Below are 16287 nucleotides of genomic sequence, written 5' to 3'. Positions count from 1 at the left end.
AAAAAGTGTAGAGATTTACATTAGAGTCCACAAGCATATTTCGAAATTGTAGTCATTCATGTGTTCAATTACAGTAAGCTCATTGATGCATCTTTCGTGGGACCACAGTAAATTAATGCAGGAGCTGAAAAAATGCAAGTGCCAGGAATACAGTGCTCAAAAAGCCTATGGTGTAAGGCCTTGCAAGTGCAGTGTCCCAGCTAGGAAAGTTTAACTGGGAATTTAATGAGTTAATGAAATCTTCTTGTACTTTGAAATGCTTTTGTTCACTATATGTGCTCATGTATGACAAGATGTGCACACCTTAGTGTAAATTTTAGGGGTGTGCGAATATTCGAAATTTCGAATATTTTTCGAATAGTGTTTGCTATTTGATTCGATTCGCACTGAAATTTTACTATTCGAACTATTTGAACTATTCGAACTTCTCAAAGACAAATGCAATCAACGTCCGGTTGAAAGTGACCCCTTCAGATTTTTAATATGCTTCACCTCATTACACTCTCGTATTGCGGCAAAGCTGCCTTTCAAGCTTCGTTACGGTCGAACTTGGGCAAGATAAAGTCACTGTAACGGGAAAAGTACCGCGTTCCTTTTCTCTTCGCCGCCGCGCCCTTTCGGCGGCTTCGCCACATAAAATGGTCCAGCTCGCTCTCCTCGCTAGTGTCTCCCGGCCGCAGACGCACGGCGCTTTGGAGGGCGATTGTTTTTATAGGCTCAGGAAAGCGTGCAGCAACATTACAACATCCCGTAGCGTTTTGAGACTTCATTGAAAGCCTATCGAGGCATCGAAGAATGCCCGCGTAAGGCCCTCTTTGCCATTCCCGGCGGTAGAAATGATGCCTACCGACGGTCTGTGTGGCTGCACAGAATTAGGCGGAAAAAATTTGTTCCCACGACTGATACCCGCATTGTGAGGTAAGCGCTTCATTGAGAATTCGCGAATGTTTCGGGGAATGTTTGCGCCTACCGTGCACTAGTGCAGCTTGTTTCGCGTGGTTGTCGCAGGAGGTTCATGCACAATAACATTTTATTATGTTTGGCGTAAAATTGACGCCTTTGGGCTCACATATAATGATCAGCGCGCTATGAAAACTGACTGCTACACATTGGTACTGCCTGACGTGACTGTATGACGAACCCAAATAACAGGTGGTAGCATGAAAATAATGACTGATGCTCTCGCGGCCGGTTCGCTTGCTTGATATGCACCAAAATCGGTATTCCGTGACGTGACTGTATGGCGAACATAAATACCCTGCGGTAACATGAAAATAATGGTATGCATGTCATGTAAGGCATGATTTACATACCATGCTCATGATGCTCTCGCGGCCGGTTCGCTGGCTTGATATGCACCAAAATCGGTATTGCGTACTGACCGTAATGCGAACGCAAATAACAGGTTGTAACATGAAAATAATGGCACGCATGACATGTAAGGCATGATTTACATGCCATGCTCGTGATGTTGTCGCGGCCGGTTTGCTTGTTTGATATGCACCAAAATCGGTACTGCGTGACGTGACTGTATGACGAACATAAATACCCTGCGGTAACATGAAAATAATGGTACGCATGTCATGTAAGGCATGATTTACATGCCATGCTCATGATGCTCTCGCGGCCGGTTCGCTTGTTTGATATGCACCAAAATCGGTACTGCGTGACGTGACTGTATGACGAACATAAATACCGTGCGGTAACGTGAAAATAATAGTATGCATGTCATGTAAGGCATGATTTACATGCCATGCTCATGATGCTCTCGTGGCCGGTTCGCTTGTTTGATATGCACCAAAATCGGTATTGCGTGACGTGACTGTATGACCAACATAAATACCTTCATGATTTTCACGTTACCACTTGTCATTCGTGTTCGTCATACAGTCACCTCTCGCTATACCAATTTTGGTGCATTTCAATCTAGCGAACCACCCGCCATCGCAGCATGAGCGTGGCAAGTAAGTCATGCCGTACATGACACGGAAGTCATGATTTTCATGTTACCACCTATCACTAACGTTTGTCATACAGAAATAGCTCGTCATAAAAATTTTGGTATATATGCATTTCATTAAACGACCGCGAGCGCCCCGAAGCCATGTCATGTAAATCATGGTTTACATGGCATGTCTGTCATGATTGGCACGTTATAACCAGTCACTTATGCTCGTCATACACTCTTGTCACGCCATACCAATTTTGTTGTGTATCAAGCTATCGAAGTGGCCGCGAGCGCACCATAAGCGTGGCATGTAAATCATGCCGTACATGGCATGCATGTCATTATTTTCATGTTATCACCTTAATTTTTATTCGTCATACAGTCGTGTTATGCCATACCAAATTTGGCGTACTTCCCATTAACGAAACGGCCAGGACAGCACAAAGTCGGGGGCGGATAGATAGATAGATAGATAGATAGATAGATAGATAGATAGATAGATAGACAGACAGACAGACAGACAGACAGACAGACAGACAGACAGACAGACAGACAGACAGACAGACAGACACAGACAGACAGACAGACAGACAGACAGACAGACAGACACGTACAAAGTCACAGAAATTCGCTAAAAAATGCCTCGCATTTAATAAATGCAGACAGCCGAGCGCGTAAATGCCGCGCAGTTCGCATTTCTTTATCGCGTTAGTACGCGTGCGTGCGCGTGTAGGCAAGTGAAAATTGCCGCTATTTCTTTCCTAATCAGTGAGAGAACAACGGTATGCTTCATTCGGGGCTGCAAAAGCGCACGCAATGCGTAAAACATGCGTTACTCCACGTGAAATCAACACCGCACCGCCGCAGCTTCGGGCGCGCTGGACCAAATATGGCGGCGCGCACGACGGTCGCGGTACTTTTCCCGTTCCAGTGACTTTAGGGCAAGAGAGAGTCAACGTCCGATTGAAAGTGGTCCCTAGATTTTCAATGTGCTTCACCTCATCACACCCCCGTATTGCGGCAAAGCTGCCTTTCAAGCTCCGTTACGATCGAACTTGGGCAAGAGAGAGTCAACATCCGATTAGAAGTGGTCCCTAGATTTTCAATATGCTTCACCTCATCACACCCCCATATTGCGGCAAAGCTGCCTTTCAAGCTCCGCTATGGTCGCAAATGTATTAACTCAAGAAAACCCTGGTTCCAATATAAAGATGAAAGATGTGTCAGAGTTGGGGGCTCAGTTAATGCTGTTTTGGACCTGAAATTTGGGCAGGAAGTCCGAAAAATCGGACGCCGAAGCTTTTTAGCATCCAAAATTTCAGATGTTCTTATGTATCGACGTCTACGAGGCAGATTTGGAACTCTGGACTTGAAGGCAAACCCTTGTCTGCCACATCAGTTGGGCTTCCACAGAAGTTGAAAGAGGAGGAGAGTCTGAGGAAATGGCATCTCTGCCTATCACGTGTAAAGTGTTGTCGGCAACACTTTGGTTGCACCAAATCATGTACATAAATACCATTCGGCCTCTACATTGCCTCATTCTTGATAAGAAAGACAACTATGAAATATGACCCCACCAGCACTTCATCAACATAGTGAAAAGAAACACTTTCATGTTGCTATCTCACAAGAACATACTTAGGGATTCTCTGCAACTTTTTCTGTAATTTCACTTCGAATTATTCGAAAAATGTTTGAAAAATATTCGAAAATTATTCGAAAATTATTCGATTCGATTCGCACTCAACCTTCATTACAGTCGCCGACCGTTTATTCGGACTCGGCGGGAACCGCTGAAAAGTCCGAATAATCGGGAGTCCGAAAAAAAGGATTCACCAGAAAAAAGCACTTTTATTGGCCCAGCGGCTGGAAAAAACTTGTTAGTGCGCGTCTTTACACATGTACGCTTACGCGCGACCAAGTCGGCCTGTATTTCAGCCAATGTTTGGCCACCCCTGCGGGTCGTCAATAGCACTGCAACAGCCTACGCTAAATCCGCATTTGATGGCTGTGGTGTGGGAGGTGCATCATCACGGCAGTCACTGTCCACATGCGCTGGTTCGAGTAGCTGACGGATCTCATCGCCCAACTCGGCGAAAACTCCCAAGCAACTTCCACCTGGTGAATAATCGCCGCTTTTTTTCGCCATCGTCAGGGCCTTGTAGTTGCCGCGTTTCTTTAGTTCCGACGGCGCACATGGAACGGACAGCGTCGGAGCAATTTCAGCAGATCAGGCCTCGCATGAGCAGGACACAAAGCTCGGGATGCAGATCAGGCCTAGCCACAGAAACATGAGAACGCAAACCCTCACACGCCAAAAGGAAACGATGTTGGTCTAGTTGATGTTGCAGCGCTTCTGTAATCTGTTGTCGTACTGTCTTCGTCCGAATTAGGATCCGCGTCGTACTCGTACGCGCTGTCATTCGCCTCAAACGCCGCACAGAGCAGATTCCAAGCTTGGCTTGGCTTGGCCTGCTGTTTGGCCGTTTGTAGCCGTTCAATGGATACGTGACTGGCTAAAGCCAAAAGGCAACCGTTACGTGTAGCCAACAAACATAGCCTTCGAGATCGGTAACTTCTGCGTGGATTTTTGACACTGGCACGATCTCCAGTTATAGCCAGTGCAACATTTCAGTGCTGGCAACCCAGTAAAAATATTGTAAACATTGCTGACAGCTTGTTATGGCGTTCAACGTCGCACTCTATCAGCCAGTCGGAGTCCGAAAAATCGAACGGCGGGCTGTGGGGCGTCCGAATTTTCGGTCGTGAGTTTACATTACTTCAATGGGACGAGTGGCGGTGCCGCGAAGGTGTCCGAATAAACGAGCATGTCCGAATTTTCGGCGTCCGAATAAACGGTCGGCGACTGTATTCGAATTCGCTTCGCACCCAAAATTTTGCTATTCGCACAGCTCTAGTAAATTTCCAACTCCTAATTCTTGTGGTACTTGCACCTGTACCGTCAAAAGATTTCACATGCCTCTTAACTTCTGTAACGTCTTTGACTCACACTGTTTGTGTAAGCTAGAACACTACAAAATAATATGTTTCGCAGGCGTAATTGCTGCTTTAATGCACTTGTTTGACTGTGCTGCTGAAGCCTTCAGCCACATGTTTTCCTCACGCAGGGGACTGGCCAGGGAAGGCTAAGGGCACCACTGCACCCATTATAGACACTGCTCCAAAGCCGACATCTGCACCAAAAACAGAGTCTACCATACCTGGTGAGTGATCTATTCTCCTCTTTTTCACTTCTTTTTCTGCTTTAATACATTGTTGATATCTTGGTACAATTAAATGTATGCGGCATGCTGGGCATCCTTGATGTCGAGTTCTCCTATGGCATTGCATTTACAGTACTCTCATTAACTGAAACATGAAGGGATTGGGAAAATATGCTCTGTTTAACAGGAGTGCTATTTATTGAGAGATTAACGGAGGTGCAGGATTCAAGTACAAAGCCAATTATGTATCAATTCCATAATAATAATGATAGTAATAATAATAAAAATAATATCTGGGGTTTAACGTCCCAAAACCACGATATGATTATGAGAGACGCCGTAGTGGAGGGACCGGAAATTTCGACCACCTGGGCTTCGTTAACGTGCACCTAAATCTAAGATCACGGGCCTCAAACATTTTCGCCTCCATTGAAAATGCAGCTGCCGCAGCTGGGATTCGATCCCGCGACCTTTGGGTCAGCAGTCGAGCGCCATAACCACTAGACCACCGTGGCGGGGCGAAAAGATTTCCATTTACTGAGAGTCTACTGTATTTTGTGTGCTTTTACATGGCACTGGGCTGCACTGTTCGTAGTTAGAGGTGGTATTCGCATTCAATGGTGACCATCTCTGGTTACAGAGGGCAAGGTGGACCCAATACCTAAGGCGGCACCCGAGGAATCTTCTCACAAGGGAGCTCCAGAAGATCCGGTAAAGCCGCAGCCGGCCGGTCAGACGGGTGTGGACGTCCTCGACAAGGCCCGAAATCGCCTAGAAGAGTTCTGGGTCACGGGAAAGTGAGATGGCGTTGCGCTCCAGGAAGTCCACCTCTGGAGGCAGCATGGTTGCCTCCCCGTGGGGTGAGAACGCGAAGAGAAAAAATGCAGCGCGGCATAGCCGAGGTGCACGCAGGGAAGCCGGGTTTTGGTTTCCAAGACGGATGCTCTTGGGTAGCCTGCTTAGCCTAGCTTTGTCTTCCGTCAATTTCTCTCGAATCCTCCCTTTTCTTTGTGTGTGAATATTGGACTAGCTCCGCCTTACCACTAGGGCCATGCATTACTATATTGTTATGAAAATGGTAGGCACATCACACTGATGACACACACACGGTACACTTTGCGCCTTTTGGGGCGTATCTCGGCCTCTAAACAATAACCGTCGTCTGTCTCACATTTCTTTCCTTGACAACTGTATGCTTTTTGCTTTCCTGTTTACTATGTCACGCTGATAGCATGCATGCCAGTTAAGATAGCGGGCATATGGCGTTAAGGAAGGACACATAGTATAGATGACGGTATTGTTTAAAGGACAAAATACGTCACAAAGGGTGCATACTTTTCTTATAGCGTATTGAAGGATGATTAGGGACAGGAGTGAGTGAAGGTGCAGTCTTTGGATGTGAATGTTCTAAGTTGAGCAAACCCGGCAACCGCTGCCTATATGAGCTCGTTGTCAGGAGAAGCACCAGAAGTATTGGAACAGATGGTTTGGAGGCGCAAGCCACACCACACAATAAAGAAAGGAGAGGTCTAAGAGAGGAGGAAAGAGGCAGGTCAACAGTACTGAGGGAGGGCAGCAAGTTTGCGAGCTGACTCTGTTTCTGAGACGCGGTACGTTAAGGCTTTCGCGCTGCTGTTCACTGTTGCGTTTTCTTGTACAGCAGTAGCCTCGTCGCAGGCCGCTAATTTTCTCCTTCGTGGGTGAATGTGCTCGCTAGCCTATTCTGATCTCTCACAATGCTGCATTTTGTTCTCGAGTCTCTCTGCTCTCGTCAAAACGCACTTGTCGCCTTTCTGAGGCATGGCAGATCGTTTCCTTCAGCCCCGAATTCAGCAGAACTAAAGTGGTTACACCAGTCGTCGCTTTTGTGCACTCGGCGAGAAGTGTAGCTAGGCAGCCCCGTCACAAAATCTGTAGGCTTGGGGGTGTTTACACTGAGATGTTCTACCTGTTTTGCAAGAAAGCATAGAAGGCAGAAAAAAAGAGGAAAACCTCAAACATTCACCATTCGGATAATCATTTCAGGCGTTTTAACAGTTTGATCATTTGCCCTGCGTCACCTGTGTCTTCTTTTGTAAAAGGCAGCTGCGCACGAAATGCCCAATTTTTATTGACAAACACATCTAGTCTCTCATTGCTTTGTTGGTTGTGCTGTGCTTAGAAGCTTCTCTCTTCACTTTTTTCTGTGCAATGCACTTGTCTGTTCCTCACACACAGCAACATACGAAGGAGAGCACACAGTTCATGTCTGCAACATAGCCTATGGTTTATGTAGCCAATCAGAGTGCTCACAGAATTCTTTCTGGCTCTATTTATTGCAGTTTAGGTGTTACACGTGTTGTGTTAGTCATCTTGTCAACTACGGTTGGTCGAGGTGTTAGTGCGTTAATATGCAGCTGTTTTAATTCAGCCTGCGTTATTTACTAACACTAGTGCAAGTTATCACTCAAATTCTCTTTTTTCTTTATTTTATCATTGGACAAAAAATAGGTGGTTTCCAACCACTTTATTCGTTTAGTATAACTGACATTTTACTATCCAAGAGTGGAAAGAATGAAGTCGTATTACCATTTGCGCTATGTCTTATATTCGTGTTTGAAGTAACTATTACACTGAAAGAGGTTTTATACATTGTATCTATTTGTGAATTACTATTTTACATTGTTTGTAAGATTTCTTTTTTCTGTAATGTATTTAGAAGTCCATCTTACTTTTAAAAAGAATCTTGAAGAAATTAAGTTATGTTTGAATGACATTGTCATGATGGTATGTATAACACAGACATCGAGCTTAGCATTGGTGTTTTTATGTGCAGAAAAGTTGGTGGGTACATCTTATTCTTTCTTCTTTTCCTCTAAGAAAACATGTGAATTCTATCCTAATATAGTACCGGTGGCTGTCAGTAAGTCTGTATGTTCCATGCAGTATATAGAATTAAGTTTAAATTGGTACATCGTTGTGCATGAATTGATTTTATGCACCCTCATCATGCCACAAAGTACACAGATCCTATCGCTACAGCAAACCTTTGTAAGACTCATTGTAGATGAACGGCACTGTACAACAAATGTTTCAGAAATCAGCACCTTGTAATTCCTTCATAAATTTTTTTTCAGAAATTTGTGCAGGGGAAAAATATGAGCAAAATGACATTATTTCAATGCAAACATTGTTACTAACATGTGTCTAAAAATGTTTCTTTTTTTTTTACTCGTTCTCAGCTGAAAAATAGTTATTGTGTACAAAAACTATTGATGGGACACATTGTGCGAATTGAGATCTTAAGCTGACAGTGTGTGTTGTGCTGATAGGCAGTTGATAAAAAGACGAGCAAAAACTGGTTCTGTTCTTATGACACCTGTCATCCGTATTATTATTGTACACGCTTCATATTTGCACACACACAAACAAAAAGCACGAATGGGAGAGACAGTATTCTGCTGGTTTATTAATTATAAGCCTAGGGACAATATTATTAGGAGAGTGAGGGGTCACCAACACTCTGAGGTATGTTTAGAGTTTCTGCAGATGCGTGAAAGGAATGATTGCAGCAAGTGATCGGAGAGCGAATGTGGCCTGGAAGTGATGTTCCCCAGCTGTATCATTCACTTCTTCTCCCTCATATCAAATGTTGAAGGTTTCATGCCCCTGACCAACAGTTTCTTGAAACATCGTCCTGTGTTTCCCATTCGCTTTACTTCAAAACTGCCGATGTGCGATTGTAAATGTCATTCGTCTTGTGTAGGAAGTTCTTGCCCATGTAAAAGAATACTAATGAACTAACGAACTCTATGCGCAGCGCTCCTAGTGTAAACCATAAGATCAGCCCGAAAATAGAGTACAATCACAGCGCTGCCAAACATTTGCCGAGGAAGTTCTGCTTGGTCACACCGAGCCAAGACGCCAGTGCGTATGACAGCTTGTGATTTCAACTTGAACCACACCAATCTCATTTCGTTGGAGATCTAGCATTGCTGTTTATAAGTGCTGCTGATAGCCTGCAGTCTTGATTGGGTTTAAGTTCTTGACAGCTGTACAGTTGTGGTCTATACAAGTTGCAACGCGGTGCCCTTAGTCAAAGTGGCACCAACACTGCACGGAAGTGTAAACATAAGAAAGACTTGTGAGTAGAACACAAGTTTTAATTACTGGCATTTTGCAAAGAAATTTACCATTTTCCAGTGCCACTGTGCAGGTTTGGGGCCATGGGCACCATGTTGCAGTTGATATTGAGTGTTACTCTACGTAACTGACTGGACCTTTGATTGGCATGCAAGAGCCTTTGCATGCATAGAAATTGTAACGTGCATTCTTTCTCGGCCTCCTACTTACGATCGACGATGCACCAAAGTGTTTTCGATAGAATAATGCCAAAGAAAGAAAAAAAGAAAAAGAAATTCCCTATTTGTCTGTTTAATGTTACGTGCAACATATTTGTCTCTAAGGCACTGAGTCCATATGGACTTGGAACCATTGCTAATCCAGCCCAAAGTTGTCATTTGCTGCTCTGATGCTGTAAGAGCATGCTCTTCTCACCAGAGCCAAGATAATCGTACTTTGAGGATGCTTGTTTAATAGTAGTATTGTAAGTTAACTGTGTGTTAACTTTCTCTGATTACGGTTGGGTATACAAGGTCTTTTGTTATTTTGCTTATACGAGATCTGTTATTTGTTTTTTCAGAAACTAACCTTAGCATAGATCCCATTTCTAAGAAAATAATGTGTGTCTTGAATGCTTGTCCCCCATCCCCACCTGCCCAGCCCAAATGTCTGGGTTACTGAATCAATGCTGTAACAGAGTGCATTGATAATTGATAGATGTTCACATAGGGCAAACCAAGCATATTAAATCCGTGTGTCTTAAAAAGAGATATTCAAGTGGCGTTTGTGCGTACTGGTTAGCAATGCAGAGGTCTCTATTTTTCTTGCCGGAGAAATGCAAGCCGCGATAAGTTGCTCTATATGCGCACTTTATTTCGTTATCATTTTTGGCGTTTAGATTTTCGGTATTTATCGTTTACAGTTTACAAATGCACCAAAGAAGCAAGGTATTACAGGGCACTTTTATAAGCTATGGTTTTTATTTGTGATAGAATTATTTTTCATGCCTCTAGCGGTATTATTATTCGTGTGTGTGATCAGTCATTGTACCGCAGTGGCATCGCATTTTCCTTTCTAGCCTGTGTCGTTGCCTGTCAGAGTTGTGAGCTAATAGGGATACGAGATTATATTTAGTCTGTATTCTAGGAAACGTTGTTGAACCTAGATTTATATTCAAATGTTTAGGTCTTTGCGCTCGTGAGGCAGCGTAAAATGAAGAGAGCTGTGCGTATTTATTAGACGTTCTTCTCCGAGAAGCACTTGCTGTGACCAGCAATCTTGTTGCTAACAACTCTTCCAAAGTGTATAACATTAGTGTGCATTAGACCTTTCACGCAGCTGTTATCACATGGTACTGCTGGCTTAAAGGACTAGCCCTATTGTCGCGGTGATAAATGAGATATCTAGGTAGTAATGCAATTTGAGTTCTATTGTGAAGTACACTTTTGTGTGAAATTAAACAAAGCAGCAAATCCTGGTTTTTAAATTTCACATTTGGTTACGATAGTCCCTTAAATTTCGTGACGTGCATTGTTTTTCTGTATGTACATGTATTACCCTTCAGTTGCACTGTCCTCCTCAAGTAAGTGTCCCGCATGTATATATAGATATTTTATTCTCTTGAATGAACAAAGTTGATAGAATGTGCCAAGGTGAGAAATAAATAAAAAGAAAGAGGCACGTTGCTCACAGAGCATTCTGCCAATGAGTGCGAGAGTTGACAATGTCGAGGTGTGAGTGAGTTTTACGTCATTGTGCGCTGGTGTTAACGAAACGAGCAAGTGAGCTTGAAAAACTGTGTCGCATTGCTGTGTTACGTCGTTTTGAATAGCAGTTGTGAGACCTGTTGTCTGGCTCCAAACAGCTTTTTGTTTGCTGCTCGTTCAAGAATGGTGTCTGGTGGATGTGCAATATTGCCATAGACTCGCAGGAATTCAAACTCCAATTATTTTCGACTGGTTGAAACAAATATAAAAAGTTTGGCTGGCCCACATTGTTTTCAGTGCATTCCAAAGCCACCTTACCCAACCCACGTCAGTAATTTATTTCGGTTAATGCAAGGTTTCTGGCTTCCTAGTGCAGAGCAATGCAGCCACAAACAAACGATTAGAAAACACGTTTAGGAAATGAATAGCCAGAACATGTCGACATTCAGTATATAGGGTTCTGTGAATACAACTGTGAGTGGGATGTATATTTGTATAACAAGCTGTAATTGTGTTTTGGGCCATGCTTCGTTCAGTTTCGGAAAACTCGAGACTGATAATTCATATTAAGGTATGCTGTCTAGGAGTTTGAATTGATGTGGGTTTATCGTAGTATTAAGCTTGTGGCACTTGTTTTTGTTGGGAGTTTCGCAGAGGCGCAAGATTGCAAGTTTTTTTCCACACGAGTCAACATTTTGTCGAGATCTGTTTCTCTTGGGTGGAAAAAAGCGTAGAGAATCTCATTCTCTTTATCAGCTGTGCTGCAGCAGGCATACGCATATTATTCAGTCGGACTTGTTCCTTGTAATCTCTCTTGCTACCTTGGTTGTTGTTGTTTTATGTGAGTGAGAAATGTGTTTATGTGCCCAGTGTTGGAAGAGTGGATTGTAAACTCAGGCCTCCTATCAGCCAAAACAACTGAGCTCCAAGCCCCATACATTCGTAAGGATACGTATGACACAAGTTTCTCGCGTGCATTTTATTACCTTGCTCATGTGAGTTTGCTAGCTGGCAAAGGCGTTCCAATTTGTCCAGAAACTCGCTTGCTATTTAATTGTCATAGGTATGCTGCTTTGCAGCTTTAATGTGTAACAAACGTGCACAGCTCCTTGCAGCAATATGTGTTAATCCTTAAAATTAGTGTATAAATTGTGTGAAAAATGATTCACTTTCTTGCACAATGATGCATGCACACAGTTAACACGACAGCAGAGGAAGCAATCTTTTCGTGCAAGCCAAACACATTACGTTATTTTGTCTCAGTTGTGCTTACTGCTTGTTGGAAAAAAGCAGTAGGAGGGCTTAGCGTGTACAAACTGCTTTGACATAGTTCCTATCTTCATGCAAGGCGTTTTCACCAATGTGAGAGTCTTCATGTTGGTGTGAATTTCTTCTTCATTGAGCAGAACAGGTGGAGCTGTTTGTTGCCGTAACCTGGCACATTTGCCAGTGCACGTGCCGAATCAATTCCTCAAATACCTCGTTATCTTAGACGCATTTAAGACACTGCTTGCTTCTGAAGTGTAGCTCTTATCTTGCAGATATTTAAATTTTATTAATATTAGTGTATATTGAAATGAAAAAAAGAATGTTCCAATTAGCACACCATAAAAAAATTATCCCGCTTGTTCAACATGAAACAATCAGGCTGAATGACAAGCTGAGATTTTAATGTGTACTTGTGGGCATTGTTTTCCAAACATTGTACGTCATTTACACAAAGCTACATTCATGTACTTTGACATAGCTGCAAGATGGGCCGATATGCTTGGTGCTGTGGGCTTGCAGTCTATATGCAAGTGTTAACACAGCTGGTACCTTGCCACAAGCATGTAGGGGTTGGGTTTTGTCTATTCATCAGCTGCCATCAAGATGATATTATAAGTTTTCTATAAGAGTATGACCGAAAGCTTCTAGAGGCCCTTGTGGAAACTAGGTGGTTGCATACTGCAAGGCGTAGTCATCCTTCTTGTGGTCATGCGTCGAATCTAAGCTAAATTCTTCTAAGCTAGTGTCATCTTTGGAGGCTTTACACTAAACAGGCATTGTAGACTACACTGAAATTACAGCTTAAACATCTCTCACATAGAAATTTATCTTAGCAATGTAGTCATAAATCCAAATTGCGACTGTCATAACGTCATCTCTACATGATCATTTGGTGCACTCGAGGATTATCAATAATCCTGCAAAGCAGATTCATGCTGATCAGCCACATGTAGTTTCTTCAAACACTGCACGGGCTACTAGTTCATCACAAACCATTTTTGTCCATAGGGCATTTCATAAATAGTACTGAAACTTAAAAGAAACATTTTAGGGAATGATCATAATCCCAGCTTGCGTACACTAAAACAGGAATAAAAAAAGCTTGGAGCTACCTCTCTCAATATACATGCAGCTGGTGTAAATGCAATGAAAAAAATTGACGTTATTACATAAACAAAATTGGCCCTAAAATGCGCCCTTTGTTGCTTGTAATGTTGGAGCATAGCTTGGTTCTTGCCATCGTAAAATTGTTTTTAACTAGCAGCATGTCCTCAATGTGTATTTGTGAGTGCAATTTCCTGAAGTGCGAGTTGTGATATGTGGTGTAGTTGGGGGAAATACTATGGGAACGTTTGAAGCTTGAAGATGTGTTTAAGTGTCGCGTTTGGATATCTAGCGGGGTGTGGGTTTCTTTGTGGTTATATTGCGTTTCCTGGTACAAGTGTCATCCTTTTTGTATGTATACACGGCTGTTATTAGTATCAATAAAGAAAAACACTACTCAACATCTCTCGGGAGCAAATGCTTTTTGGAGTTAAGAACTCGATACAGTAACATAGCATTAGAATGAGTCATGTTTAATATCTGCTTTGATTAACTATTTCAGCCTTGTTGGTCTAGCTTTTTGTTTCTATTGCAGTGTTTAGTGCAGAATATGTAGACAAAACATAAAGAAATCAAGATGCACACAAACTGTTCATGTGTGCCTTGTCTTCAGATATTTATCTACACATTCTGCGCTCAATGCTGCAAGGAATACTGTTTACAGCTTTGGTGTACTTGACTGTCTTGGAACATCATTTGTGCAATTAATCTAATTGTATTCTCAGCATTTGTATTGAAGGAGAAAGCGTGAGTAGCCAGGTTTGTGGCACCACGTGCTGGAACAGAAGTCAACCAAACACAGAGCACAGTCTTCGTGATGTATGGTAAACAGAGCTTAACACCGACTGCTCGGCAAAGAAGTTTGAGAAGAAAAATCGCGGCTTTGGAGGAGGGTAACCTTTAATTGACCATAGTTCCCATGGTACGATGTACCTTGCTTAAATTACATTGAGAATGATTTACATTCTTTAGTTATGGCCTAATCGCCTACATAATTAAAAAGAAAGAAATGAGCAGATCAAAGCATCTTGCCAGTGGTCTAACGGAGCAAAGTGAGCCAGAAAAAAAAACGTAGACTTGATAAATGGGCAGAACACATCCTGGAAAAAGATCGTGGACAGCCTTTTTAGAAGTCTGAATCAGTTGTCCAACATTTTGCCTTTCATGTGAATTTCGTTTTCGTGCTGCTACAATGTTGTCTAGTTTTGTTTAATGAAAATTTTTCTTTGAAATTTTGCAGGTTGTTTTATTGGGTATCAAGGGCTGCAACAAGTGTTATCTCTTAATGTTTTTTTTTTTTTTATGGCCTATTGGAATGTAGACATAGGGAAGGCCGGTTTATCTATCTTTTCTTTCTGATGAGTAATTCTCCAAACACATATCACATATTTTTTCATTCCATTTTACTGCACTCCTTATATAGAGCTGCCTGCACAAACTCAAAGCATTATAAGATACAGTAAATTTGGCTGCTTTTTAAAGATATGCATCTAGTTTCAAAACGAGAAAATATTTTTTCAATGCTTTAAATGCATAAATAGCATAAAAACATATGGCTGATCCCTCCGTCATAGGAATCGCTGTAACATGAAAATGAAACGTGTCTTCACAGAAGTAGTGCTTATTGTGTAGGTATACATGAGAGCTTGTACAATGTCTGTTTGTGTTTGGCAGCTATAGCACCGTTTGGCGTGGATGCACCCATGTTCACTAAAGCCCCTATACCTTCGGAGTATAGGGGCTTTAATGTTCACACCTAATTCGTAGAGGTTCGTAGCTTGAGCTGCAAACGCGTGCGTCCCGCTGGCCTCTGTCTTGCTCCACCAAGGCACGACATTCGCCAGAAAGGACACGAAATCGTGTCCTTTCTGCAACGCGTATTGCAGCAGTTTTGTTAGTCGGTGCTCTCGCAATCAAAGTAGTCGGTGGCGGAGAAATCCCGTTCGTGTATGTGGAAACTGCACTACTCCAATGAGCTGACGCACGCTAACACGAAGTGAAAGGCAAAGAACGTAACTGCATCTAGGGTGCCTCGGCGACGCCAGCGCGGCCAGTGCCCCTCGCTGATATTGGGACGCTTTAACCATGACCTCCAATATCGCGTGCAATCTCGGATTAAGTGCTAGTATGTTTCAATCGTGACACATTACTTCTTTTCACCTCTCACATATGGTTGCACCGCCCCGCCAACAGAGAGCACCGTGCGAGAGAGAATGTGTGAAAGATATAAGGCGCGTTCGTGAAGTGCACACCTTCTGCCAAGGTAGCTTAGTTGGTTTAGCGTTGGGCGCTTACCGTCGCGGCCGCAACGTTGTGGGTTCGATTCCCAGCAGCGGATCTTTTTCTTCGCTTTTTCTTTCTCACCCGTTGGCGTCCATTTTATCAACGTTATATTTGTAACGGATGTACTTGGCGGACCCCGGCATAAAACACTTTCGCGTTAAACAGCGGTACCATAATTTTAACCCTACAACAATATTTTGTCTGCAGAGTGTCATCGTATCTTAAAGGCAGCATTATGATCATTATACATAAAAAACAAGTTTTTCTTGTAAAGGAACAGCTCAAGTTAATGCAACAATCCCATAATATTTCAGGCTCATTATTTGGTTCTGAAACTACAGTTGATGTGTTACCATGGCAGCTGTTTTGTCTTAGCTTCAGAGGAGTACCAGTGCACAATTTTGAAGTGGTACTATAAGCTCGAAAACATGCTCCTTGCATGCAAGAAGTGTGATGCTGTAAAAGCTGCTGATGACGTAAAAAGCAAGTGTGATGGTCAAGAAAAATAATCAGATTCATTTGACACTAAAGTTGACATGAAGTGCCAGACTTGGCACCATGTACATCATTGTGACATCATGACACAAGTATCTGCTGATGTCATGTAGCCATGGGGCCAAGTATGACAGGGTTTCTCATTAACAAAATGAGT

At 42.8% G+C, this 16287-nt stretch overlaps 1 protein-coding gene across 1 annotated transcript in view; it reads left to right on the top strand.

The window, feature by feature from the left end:
- Positions 1-13755, top strand: part of LOC119396510 (neurofilament heavy polypeptide) — an 84638-nt gene extending 70883 nt beyond the window's left edge. The window contains exons 17-18 of the mRNA XM_049416604.1: positions 5077-5172; positions 5813-13755. Coding sequence (XP_049272561.1) covers positions 5077-5172; positions 5813-5973 — 257 coding nt within the window. The 3' untranslated portion in view covers positions 5974-13755. The remainder of the gene's footprint in view (positions 1-5076; positions 5173-5812) is intronic.
- The last annotated feature ends 2532 nt before the right edge of the window (positions 13756-16287 follow it).

Source organism: Rhipicephalus sanguineus, chromosome 6, assembly GCF_013339695.2.
Source record: "Rhipicephalus sanguineus isolate Rsan-2018 chromosome 6, BIME_Rsan_1.4, whole genome shotgun sequence".
NCBI classification, from domain to species: Eukaryota; Metazoa; Arthropoda; class Arachnida; order Ixodida; family Ixodidae; genus Rhipicephalus; species Rhipicephalus sanguineus.
The sequence above is the reverse complement of the archived record's forward strand: the minus strand, read 5'-3'. Positions and strand labels throughout refer to the sequence as shown.